Genomic DNA, 11,786 nt, shown 5'->3' on the forward strand with positions numbered 1-11,786 from the left:
CAGCATCTTCATCCACGTGTGTAAAACAGATTTATAATATTAATATAACTCCCCATTAATGTTGTAATAGAAGTCTGATCATTTTGTGATTAAACTTAAATCACCTATTAAATCAACTTAAATCACCTATAACACAAAAACAATAAGGGGAGATATTATATACATTATTTCCTCCTCATTCATTTGCCTCAGGATCATTAAAGTATCCGTCCATCTAGCATATATAAAACCTGTTTATCAAGCATTATGTTTTTTAAATCCAGGCAAATTAGGTGAAAAAAGGTTGTTAAGATACCTAAAGAAAACCAGACATTTTGTTTAAAAAAAAAAAGCATATTTATTAGTTCACACAACGGAGCAGTGCCTCAACATGACGACAATAAATCAAAGCTGAATGTGTCCAAATTATTGCAGAACAGACGGGTGACATGAAACTGTTTTCTGCCTCAACGAAGGGGGAAATATAAAACCTAGGTTTTATCATGCAGAGTGTTGTTTGCAGCCCAGACTTTCCCCAAACACACACGCGCGCACACACACACACACACACACGCATACACACGGCAGCAGCTCCTTGCTGAAGGAATGGTGGGGTGCATGGGCGCATGTTTACAGACTGGACCAGAAAACTGCAGGTGGCAGAGCTGTGAGCTGAGGAAATCAGTCCAAGTGACCTGGTCTTTATTTCGCGAGTCCGATCTTCTTGGCTTCTGTTTCATAAATCAACAGCCTCCACATCTTTACTATGAAAACTTCTGCTTCTTCATCGAGAACCTAAACACAGAACAGATCATTAATATTCACTGCTCAATAAATCTATGCAATGAATCCTTTTTGGGACATGGAGGCTTAGGTTTGGGATCCAGAACCAATTTGAACTTACCATAGCAACATCATCAAGAATACCCTGAGGGGTGCTGTGAGCCATCACCTGGGAAGAGAAGGAAAATGACGTTCGATTACAGTGAGAAAAAAACCCTGAAAAGGCATCATATGTCTCCTTTAAGTAAAATAAAAAATTTGAATACAGTCGGAAACTTGAAAGTAGTTTTCCTGATAAAGTTATTCAAGTTTTCAGTTCAGAGTTTCACAATCATCACCAACCTTTGAACAGACAAAATCAACGAGAGTGGCTTCCTCCTCGCCAATGTATTCAATAATCTTCTTATTAATCCATGGCTTAATGCGACGATCCATCAGAGTCTGCAGAGGAACAATCAAAACACCCAATGGTTTAACATTCAGTTATCACAGGTTAGAATATTTACTTACTTCACTCAACATTTAAGTTAATAAAACAGCCTGAAATCTAAAATGTCCGAGCTTATTACCGAGTCAACCATAGTCCAGTCCAGAGGGTAGGAGAACAGCTCAGGTCTGGCTGTGGGGATCTTCTCAATAAGGCTCTTTATGTGCTTGCGTTTCTCTTCTGTGTTGATGTTGCCTTTGGCCCCTGGTAATTCGGCCCCGTCCACCCCCAGACTCTTTTCGTCATCACCATAGTCCAGTGGAACCAGTTTCCTCTTGCGAGGCTGCTCGTCAGCCTCCTCCTCATCAAACTTGTTGAAAACACTTTCCACAGTGGCCAGTTTCTTTCGCTTTCCTACGTTGGGCTGGCTGGGACTGTTGGTGGCCCCTGGAAAAGAGAAACGGGAACAAGGTCAGTTTATTCTGGCACAAAGCGGTAAAGCTAAAGAAATAGACCCTCTTGTGTCCCACATTTGCTTCTGCACTCACCCAGCTTGAGACTGACATTGATCTTGGGCCGATGTTCCTCTGGAGGCTGGACCTCAGGCGAGTTCTCACCAGGAATGATAATTCCGCAGGGAGATTCGTTACCAGGCGTGTTAGGGGTCGCATTCCCACTGGCGGAGGACACTGAGGGAGCAGTACTGATTGGTCGCATTATGGGTTTGAGTTGCGGCTTGGCTTCTTGTGAGTCCTCTCCGTCGTGGTAGTCCTCCTCCTCCCCTTCCTCCACATCGTCGTCCGAATGCTGCGGAGGGGGTCGAGGCGGCGGCGGCGGCTCCACGGGCCTTCCTGACCCTCTCTTTTCCCGTTCACGGTCTCGGTCTCTATGAACCTTCTCCTGGATCACCTCCTCCTCAGGTTCCAGTTTCAGAGGGGGCTGTCGTCTGCGTTCTGCCTCTTCCTCCATCTACACAAAAACACATCACAAAAGACCGGACTTCAGTCTCTTGTATGGGTCAGGAACTCATGTGGGACTGTTGGTAGTTCAATGATTGGTGCAGTAAGTCAGACTCACCCTCTGCAGCTCAGCATCAGGGTCAGGGTGACCCTCTGCAAGAAGTCGCTGTCTGATCTCCTCATGCTCCTCCTTCTCCCTCTTCCGGTCTCGCTCGTCCAACTCTGACTCCTTTTCTCGGTCACGAAGTCGCTTCTGCAAAGCACTGCCTCTGAAAATGAGAATTACAACATGTGAAGTGACCTGAAGAGCAAAACAGAGTGCCCCACCCCCCTGTATGTGCAGATAGAGGGTTACCTGTAGTATTTTGGGTCGTCTCTGTCGTCGTCGTAATCCTCAAGGAATTCTTTCAGTCTTTTGGCTTCTTTCATCTGATTTTAAACAAGTAGTATAAAAGCAAATATATAAATCGTGCACGTAACTCTCAGATATCTGATATTATAAACTGTGGAGATCTGAAAAACTATTTGCTAATATTTAAATCTGGTGTGTTATATATTTACGTTTACCATTTCCCGGCGCCTCTCGTCCTCCCTCTCCGTTTCTTTGCTGTAGTCACGAGATTTCTTCCTCTCACGGATCTCCCAGTTTTTAAGGCGCTTTAAGAGGACAGAGAAAAATCATTCAACAAAGTCAGACATTCATTAAATTGATTCAAAAGGTCAAAATTAGAAGAGTTTTATCTCCATACTTCTTGGTAAGCTGCCTCCTTGTCTCGAAGCCTCCTCTCAAGTCTCCTCCGTTCGTACACGTCCTCCTCATCATCCTCTCTGTCTCGTTTTTTATCGTCTCTCGCCCTCTCTCTATGAAAGACACATTATTGCAGTTTGACTGGTTGCAATATCATAAAATATGAGTTCAAATGACAGGGAAAAATAGAAAGAATGACCACAAAATTTCCATTAATGCCTTTGGCCTTTATGTGGTGCAAAGCAGAACAGCGTTTTAGAACAGTGGTGAAGTTATATTATTTTAAATCGGAAACCAAATCAGAGCTGAGAACTACTGAATACAATCTGATTATCTGGCTACTGATATAAAACACTACTGCTGCCTGCGAAAGATGCATCATCCTTCAAAATATCAGAATCTGACTGTTGTGACTGTTTTTTAACTAAATATTTTGACTTGTAATCACAGCCCTTCTCAAAGACGAGACAGAATGGTGTCATAGTGATTCATGCTTGATGACAGCAGCTGAGCATCAAGTGTGTCATCGCTGGCCTCTCACTGACCTCGACCTGCTGCGGTCTTCACTGACGTCTCGACTCCTGTCCCTCTCCCTCTCCCGCTCTCGCTCCTTCGTCCTCTCCCGTTCGCGATCTCTCTCCCGCTCCCGATCTCTGTCTCTTTCCCGCTCCTTGTCCCTCTCTCTCTCCCTTTCCTTCTCTTTTTCGCGGTCACGGCGCTCCCTCTCGCGCTCCCGCTCTTTGTCCCTCTCTCTCCTTTCCCTCTCGATCTCCAGTCGCTCCTTCTCTTTCTTTCCTTTTTCCTCCTCCAGTTTCTGCAGGAGCCCGACAGGAAGAAAGAGGAGAACGTGTCACTTGATTCAAAACAATAACAAGACCAGCATCCTTGAATACAAGTGAACAGCACATAATAATGAGAAGTAGTTTTAAACTCCCGGGGCCAGACATGCTCACATACTGCCATGACTCATTGCCTTGGAGAGGCTGGCTGCTGCGTGTGAGGAAGTCCTCTTAGCCCTGACGTTTCCTCCTGGAAGAGTAATCCACTGCTTGAGCAGGTTTAATGTAGATACTGATCAATTCAGGACATACGTGTGTAAAACCATACATTGCAGTTCATAAGTGAAAAGACACCAAAACAATTAAAGTAACTGTTGATACGACGGGTTGCAAAGGGGGCGGAAGTTAAGACCTGGAAACTTTTCAGCACTTTTTAAACTTTGTTGTATTTTTGTTACATCAAAGTGTAATAGAAAGATCATAACTGGAAATGGCTCCAGAATTCAATATTGGCCTTTAACCCATAGACTAATACTGAATGATTTTCACATATGTAACAGGTCAACTTGTCCCCTGCAGTTACTATCTGTTCTATGGTGATCTAAGATTATGCTCTGATGTAACAAGAGGCCAGTCCAATAAAAATCCAGCTGTGGGCAAATACGTATGAGTCTAGCGCACATCCGCCCTTTTTCCAAATCAATGTGCACTCAAAGCGATGGATCTGACCTGGTGCAGGAGATACTGTACATTAAAATGCATAACTCTGACATGATGTAGTTATGTTATATCATCATATGCAGCATCACCATAGAAATAAGTGGTACTGACTACTTCATACTGTATTATGTATATAAATGTGCTGCATTAACACATTAAATTAATGCTCTTTGCAGTAAGCGTTATGTAATTCCTTAAGTTAAAGGATTTTAAATTTGAATTGCTGCTTCTCACACTTTAAACATGCTCATGATAATAAAGTACTTAAGTGTTAAGAAAGCTTTGAACCATTAGGTCAGGTTCACTAAGTAACTAAATTTAAACTTAAGATCACTTTTATATAGTGATTTGGTTTGGGCTTATCCCTTTATGTGCCAAGTGGATTGAAACCAGCCTTGGCTTAACACGGCAAATGGCCCAACTAAGTGAATTACATAACCAGCTCCCATGTGTTTTTTTTACCCGGTAATCAGAGATGCACGGAAGCAGTGACAGACTGCGGTGCAAGTGCTCCCCTGCAGCACTGTGGTTTGATGATATACAGCAGAGTAATTTTAAAAAGTTGTAGTTGTGATACTGCAGCTACCTTGAGCAACTCCTCAGGACCAAACTAGACTAGTAGACTATCTGGAACATTTCACAACACCTGAGAAATTCTCTGCACCTGCTCAGACTCAGTCTGAATAAACTCTAAACCAAATGTCCACATTCTGACTAGCTGACAGAAAAATGATGGCGTGTTCTACAGACCGTTTCAGAGCTACTGGCGTGCAACTTACAGGTGATGAACTACGGTTTCAGCACTTCTCTGCCCCTACACATCCTACAGGCTACATGTGGGAGGGAAAAGCAGGTCAAGTGTAAAGACAGAACCATGATAAATGTCCACATGATACCGATGAGGCAGTTGATCTAATTACAGTTCAATCACACAAATGACATCTGGAAAAACTTCAGATCAGAAACTGTATTCCATTGTGCCACAAGGAAATTATTGAAGCAGTCTTACCTGCAGGTTGTCTTCTGGTGTCTCTTTGGCTTCTCCAACCCAATAAATAATGTAAGAAACCCTCAACAGAGTCAGACCCACAGTTCAAACAGTCGAACCAGCCAGTAGCTCGACTGGTTCACAATTTTCAGAGAACACTGTTGGAAATGTGGGTCTGAATGCTGTCAAGTGATAAAAATAAAAAAAGAGGAAAGGATGAAAGAGGTCTGAACTCCCTGTTGTGCATGAGCTATGATCTACAGTGTAATTAGGCTACGGGGGCTGGAGTCAAATTAACAGGTTTTCATCCAGAGAAAGTATTTAACACAAATGGATAATCACATGAGCTTTTTGGTTTATTTTTCTGGCTCGTATTGTTTAGTGTTGCAAACTTACCTCTTGTTCAAATTTTCCATTGTGAAAGAAATGGCTGATTTATTCACTAATCTTGTATTTAAGTAAATATATCAAGTTGAACACCAATTAGAAGTATCTGTCAAAATACCACCTGTGATAAGTTTATAGTGAAATACCATACATCATTACCTTGATATCTTCATACGCACATCTTTCCATTTCCATTATTGTCAGTGGTGTGTTGTTGTCTGCTCTCATGGTTTTTATGTTGCCCCTTTGGATTTATTATATTAATGTTGTTGGTTCACAGAAGACCAGATGACGTTTGTTTTATCCAGCAGCTATAAATGTTGATCCTAATACAATCCCCCTCTGTAGCAGTGTTTAAAAGTGGGATCATGTCCCGAGCTCAGAGGTAAAATCCGTGCCCATGTTCCATGAGTGCATTAATTTGTCTGACCCTGTGTAGGAGATAAAAGAAACATGCAGCTTTGTCCTTTCTATTCAAACTAATTCATTATTTTTTCCTTTTTCTCTAATTGTTAAACTAAGGGGTGGGAGTGGAGTTACCAAGAAGTCACAGAAGAGAAGAAAGAAGAAAAATTAAAGAAACTCAAGAGGAAGTAAACAAACACATGAAGACTTACCTAGTTAGTCTTCAGACCGCAGAGTGCTGTGGAGAGGCGCTCCCTACTTTAGGTAAACTACAGGCTGCAGTTCAAACTACTGCAGTGGTTAGGCTCATTCAGTCTGTGTGTGTTCTTTAAACACATCATTCACCATCTGAGGACCTGCAGGGGTTCACTGAGCTGCCCGCACTCACACGGATTTAATGGTGCTTTTATTCCAGCTTCTTCATTGAGTCAAATCCATTTTCGGTTTTGTAAATGCAAACACTTCCGAAATTTTAATAATGTAAGTGAATTAAGAGCCAGTTGCCCCTCTGCAAACCCTCCAGAAGGGAGCGCCCAGCATGAGTAAAGAATAAAGGAAGGCTCATACTTACATCCTATCCTCGCAACTTTTTCCAAAGCTGAGATTCTGAGATTCATCTTGCTCTAGTCATCAAATGAATTCTACCATATTGGTGGGGTTTAATCAATAGATTAGCTTAAGATGGAATTTAACATTGTATCCATGCACTCTGTGTGATGAATTTAGCTTATGCAGAGCTAAAGCGTTTAGTCTCAGATCAGTTTTTAAACACCAATAAGAACTCTTCTCCAAATTGAAAATATTACAAAAAATACTATAAAGTCACCTGAGCGACTGATGTACCTCAACACTTTAAACCTTAAGATCATATAAAATAATTGACAACATATTTTGACATCAACTATCATCTATTCCTTTAACGATTCAATTTCAATAACTAAATATAAAAGCAACTATCTCCATAAAAATAAATGTATATATACACATTGCATCTTCATTTTCATTTTCTGTTGAGGAATTTCTAATTAAACTGTGGATTTCTCCTCCAAATCCTACATTACAGATGAATAACAGCAGTTTGATACATTACCTTGTGTGTGTCCCGGAATTTGCTGATCTCTCTGGATATCAGATCTCTCTTGTCATCCTCCATCTCCATGGCATTGATATCCTCCTTACACAAAGAAGGGGAAAGACAGGAAACAAACACTAAGTACCCAACAGTTCCTACAAATCACAGCACAAGAGAATGTTGCACCAGTCTTTGTGTTCATGTGCATCTCTACCTCCTCTTTCTTCTCTTTCCGCTTCTTGTTGCGAGGTTGACTGTCAGGATCCTGCGAGGGAGCATTGAGTTCACTTGCATACTCTCGGATGAGGACGTCTATTGCCCCCTTCACAACCTGATCCCGCCGCAGGGTTTCTTCATCAAGAAGCTCCTCCTCGTCTTCGTCGTTCTTTGACCCAACACTGGCTCCCTTTATGTTAAATCCAGGAAGAAAAAAAATGGGAGAATCAAACTTACAAACCCATTTGAACAAAAGTACCATTCATCCTTAACTCAACAGGTGAACTGCATACCCCATTGGAACTCCTCTTCTTAGCTTTCCACTCATCTAGCTGGGACTTGGTTTTGGCATCGACCTTGACCAACAGCTTCTTATCACCTAAGAGCAGCTCATGCAGAAGTCTGAGGGCTCGCAGCGTGGATTCAGGCTCCTTATACTCACAGAACCCAAAAGCTTCAAGGAGTTGAGGAGAACAACAGTTCCACAGATGTTAATGACAAAATATTTTACCTACGTACAACATAAAAACAGTTTTTGCATTTAATTAGATTTTATATATTTCAAAATGTGTTAACAGTTTGATATTCTCTACGTCTAGTCCTTTTTATCGTTGACAAAAAACACAAACATCTAAATTCATTCAATTGAATAAAAAGTCCAGTCTCAAAGATCTCCAGATTAACTGCATTTACATAAAGCAAATTTACTCTGAGAATGTTTTTTGTGTAGTTACCTTGAAGTTTCCCAGAGGCGCCTTGGACCCTTTTCCAGCTCAGGACAATACCACATTTCTATATAAAAAAAAAAGGAGAGAAAAACTAAATCATTAAATCTAGCATTACAGATGTCAACCATCAATGATTAGTAAATCACAGATAAGAAAGATAGCAGAAAGGTTTCCCTGTTACAATAGCTCTAAGGTATGTCAGTGGTTACCTGAGATGAGAGATTAGGTTTGAATTCATCACCTGTAGCTCTTTATTTTCCCAATTTCCTAAAGCTGCCTGTTCTTTTTCATTTCAGTACATGCAGAATAAGCAGAGGGAGAGATCCACCCACCGCTAGAAGCTGTCTGACCAACATGTCCGATGCCTTTTCAGAGATGTTTCCTACAAACACAGTGGTGGTGGGGCCACTGCCGTCGTCTATATCCTTCATTCTGAGGCCAGACTCCTTCTTCGGAAGCATCGGCTTCTGTGCTACAGCCACTGAGGTCGGGAGCAGAACCTGCAGAATAGAGACGCAATTTAGTGCCTTCAAACTTTCCAAAAAACAAATGGATGAGACTTGGTTAAAGTCTTAACGTGTATCAAGAGTATGGATTAAATGGATGACGCGTCACTTTGTATGCAGTAGGTAGGAAGACCTGTTTCCAACTCACTGTGGGGGCTTGGGCCACTAGACCCATATGTAGTGGGATCATGGGGGTACCTGAAAAACAGAAACACTCAAATATTAAAGTATACAAATACACACAAACACAGACAATAATATGAAGCTGTGTGAGATTTCCCCAAATGAATTCTGAGCCCTTGAGGAGTTTAATGTTTCATTCATGTTTCATTTGCAGGGATTTCACTATATTTCTCTACTTCAACTTGTTTCTGTCTTTACGGTTCTTTTAAAGATTTATTCTAACTGGTTTCTTGTTCCCTGTGAGTCCCGCTGTCACAGAACAATGTCCCCCTGTCCTCTGCACCTTCACTGTCAAACAACTGTTGCAAATGTCATCAAACCCAAAATGCCCAACGACTGTTTACATTGGACAACCCCCCCCCCCCCCCCCCTAAAGGACTCAGACTCCCGACCCCACGGCTGTGTTGTGTACCTGGGGGGACACCTGGGGCAAAGCCCGCATACTGTGGAGGGGGGAGCCTCGGGGGCAGCTGGGGGAGGCCGATCTGCTGGCGGTTGAGGGGAGGAGGGTACGACATCCTTCAGATGAACGGGTAACTGGAAGAAGAAGAAGAAGAAGAAGAGGGAGAGAGAGAGAAAGGATGATGAGCACAGGAGCAGCAGCAGCGCGACATCATCTCAGGGTGAAGCTAGGTCACGTGAAACTCAGCGCAGCGTTACAATATCAACAATCCGCCACGCAAACCCACTGATAAACCACAACACTACCCAGGTGGTGGGGGGGGGGGGGGGGGGGAACCTGCACGAGACGTTACACACGCGCAGGGGTTTTTAACGTTAACTAGCCCGCTAGCTTCGGAGGGGAGCTAACGCTTCTCCGTGGCCTTGGCTCGCTCACGTTTAGCCGCAGCGGTCACACGCGGATGTTACTCACCCGCCCGTGGAGCGTCAAGGTAAAAAAAAAAGCAGACGTTGACAAAAGCAAGTGTCGTCCGGATAAAAGCCCATGAACCGGGGGGAACCGGGGGAGACACGCCGCTGGAGATTAGCGCGATAACAGTGACCGGCGCGGTTCAGCTGCAGCTAACACTAATAACTGGGACCTGCTGCGCGCAATGCATCCTGGGAGAGCGGAGCGGCCCAGTGGGCTGGTTTGTTGCCCTGAGTTCTGTCTCTCAGGCTAGAAAACAACTCCTTCAGCTCCTCTTTTCTGTTTGTTTTCTAATTAAACTGTTAATACTGCAGTGATTTATCTTGAACTTGGTTTATTGCATTGCATTAAGTTCAGGCACTGGTTCTGCATTACTCTGTAATTCCTATATATGCTTTTCTTTCATTTGCAATACACTTTATACTTGACACTTTTTTATTTCACTTCCATTGTTAGATTTAATACTATATTGCTGTATTCACTGTAGTCTATTCTATTATATATGGTTGATACTGTAATCTTGGAGCAAGATGGCACAAGCATTTCCTTCGGGATTGATTGAGTCTTATCTAAACTTATTTAAAGGTTCGGTGTGTAAGATTTGAGTGAAAGGGATCTATTGGCAGAAATTGAATAGATAAAATAATCCTAGTGATGTTTTCACTTGTGTGTTTCATCTAAATTTTTCAAACTGTTGTTTTCTTTACACTAGAATGGGCCCTTTATATTAATCAGGAGGGGCTCCTCCCTACGGAGGTCAGCATGTTTTTTACAGTAGCCCAGACTGGACAAATTAAACACCTTTTGAGTTTTTATGACAACTGAAGTCTACTGCAGGTTCTCCTTCATCTCCTTTATTGGAAGAGGTGGGTGAGGTTTCAGCTGCAACATGCAACTTCACCACTAGATCCTACACACTGAACCTTTAAGGTGGTAAAATAACAACAACAATAATCATCATCCTCATAATAAACTTTATTTCTATAGCACTTATACAAACAAGGTCAAAAAGCGCTTTGCAAAATACACAGAACAAAACAAGGCAAAACAACATCTGTCAAAAAAAACACAACATGACCAAAATGTCAAACAGTTCTATTAAGTGATAGTTGAAATAAATCGACTAAATCTATAATAAAAGCTGCGATGGTCCTTTATTAATTTAAATAATGTACAATGTGTGGATTAGTAGATTTTGTCACACGTGTGTTCACCGGTCTGTGGGCGTGGTTTAATTCTGGGAGGTTTTACCAAACAGGCTCTAAAATCTTTTTACCCCCATTTTAATTCTCTGCAGTTTCCATCTTTAAACGCTTGGTGGCGCCAAATGTTTAACTTTGTCAGATGTCACATGTTAACATGTTGACAGGTTTACAGTTCAGGTTCTATGTGTATTACGATGTTTAAACATTTACATTTACATTTAATATTAGTTTAGGTTTTGTACATAAATAAACAATAAACTGTTGACATTTGTGTTTTAATTGTCTATATTTTAAACTAAACCATATTTTGTTACACAATAAGATGGATAGTCCTATGGTTTCAATCTTAGCCCATGCCGCTACAAAAGGCTCTGGTGAGAAGTTCTGAGATAAGATAAGACGTTATAAACAACTGTAGTAGTAGTAGTAATAACATTGCACGTTACATAATATGGCAGATGTAGGCTACTATAGTTGAGTGTTTCTATGCCACTATAACCCCCCCTTATCGTATCTGATAAACAGCTTTACTTAGAGATTACATGAAAAACACAGGACACCATAAAACATAATAACTTGTGATGTTATAAATGACCCCGCAGTTTCTAAAGTAGCTTTATGAGGACCACATGAAACCGTCAAAAGATCATTATCAAGATTTATTGCTTTCACACTGCTGCCATTTCAATAATAAGTTACTGTGCGTGTTAAGATAACATGGACAACCCCACAAGCCCATTAAAAACTGTAATAAATGACCCAGTAGTGTACAGTTAACATTAGTTCTTAAGGTCCAGATCAATCAAAATAGGGGGGGGGGGGGGTTATAA

General features: G+C 41.7%; 1 protein-coding gene across 4 annotated transcripts; it reads right to left on the minus strand.

Moving 5' to 3' along the window:
- Positions 1-312: 312 nt before the first annotated feature.
- On the minus strand, positions 313-9,940 carry rbm25a (RNA binding motif protein 25a). Of its 4 annotated transcripts, none has more exons than XM_034575634.1 (18): positions 9,755-9,940; positions 9,293-9,417; positions 8,807-8,895; positions 8,524-8,691; positions 8,198-8,255; positions 7,757-7,917; positions 7,462-7,653; positions 7,266-7,349; positions 3,442-3,710; positions 2,898-3,009; positions 2,716-2,805; positions 2,504-2,577; positions 2,267-2,417; positions 1,738-2,158; positions 1,332-1,636; positions 1,105-1,203; positions 884-931; positions 313-774 (listed from the first exon to the last, which is right to left on the minus strand). In XM_034575634.1, exons 2-18 carry the CDS (start codon positions 9,396-9,398, stop codon positions 682-684), a joined length of 2,520 nt encoding a protein of 839 aa, XP_034431525.1. In that variant the 5' UTR covers positions 9,399-9,417; positions 9,755-9,940; the 3' UTR covers positions 313-681. The 4 variants fall into 4 exon arrangements, with proteins under 4 accessions (XP_034431525.1, XP_034431529.1, XP_034431527.1 ...); XM_034575638.1 differs by having other exon boundaries at positions 7,266-7,346; positions 8,846-8,895; positions 9,755-9,939; XM_034575636.1 differs by having other exon boundaries at positions 8,846-8,895; positions 9,755-9,939.
- Positions 9,941-11,786: the final 1,846 nt, after the last annotated feature.

The sequence above is a fragment of the Hippoglossus hippoglossus genome, chromosome 22 (assembly GCF_009819705.1).
Source record: "Hippoglossus hippoglossus isolate fHipHip1 chromosome 22, fHipHip1.pri, whole genome shotgun sequence".
Classification (NCBI taxonomy): domain Eukaryota; kingdom Metazoa; phylum Chordata; class Actinopteri; order Pleuronectiformes; family Pleuronectidae; genus Hippoglossus; species Hippoglossus hippoglossus.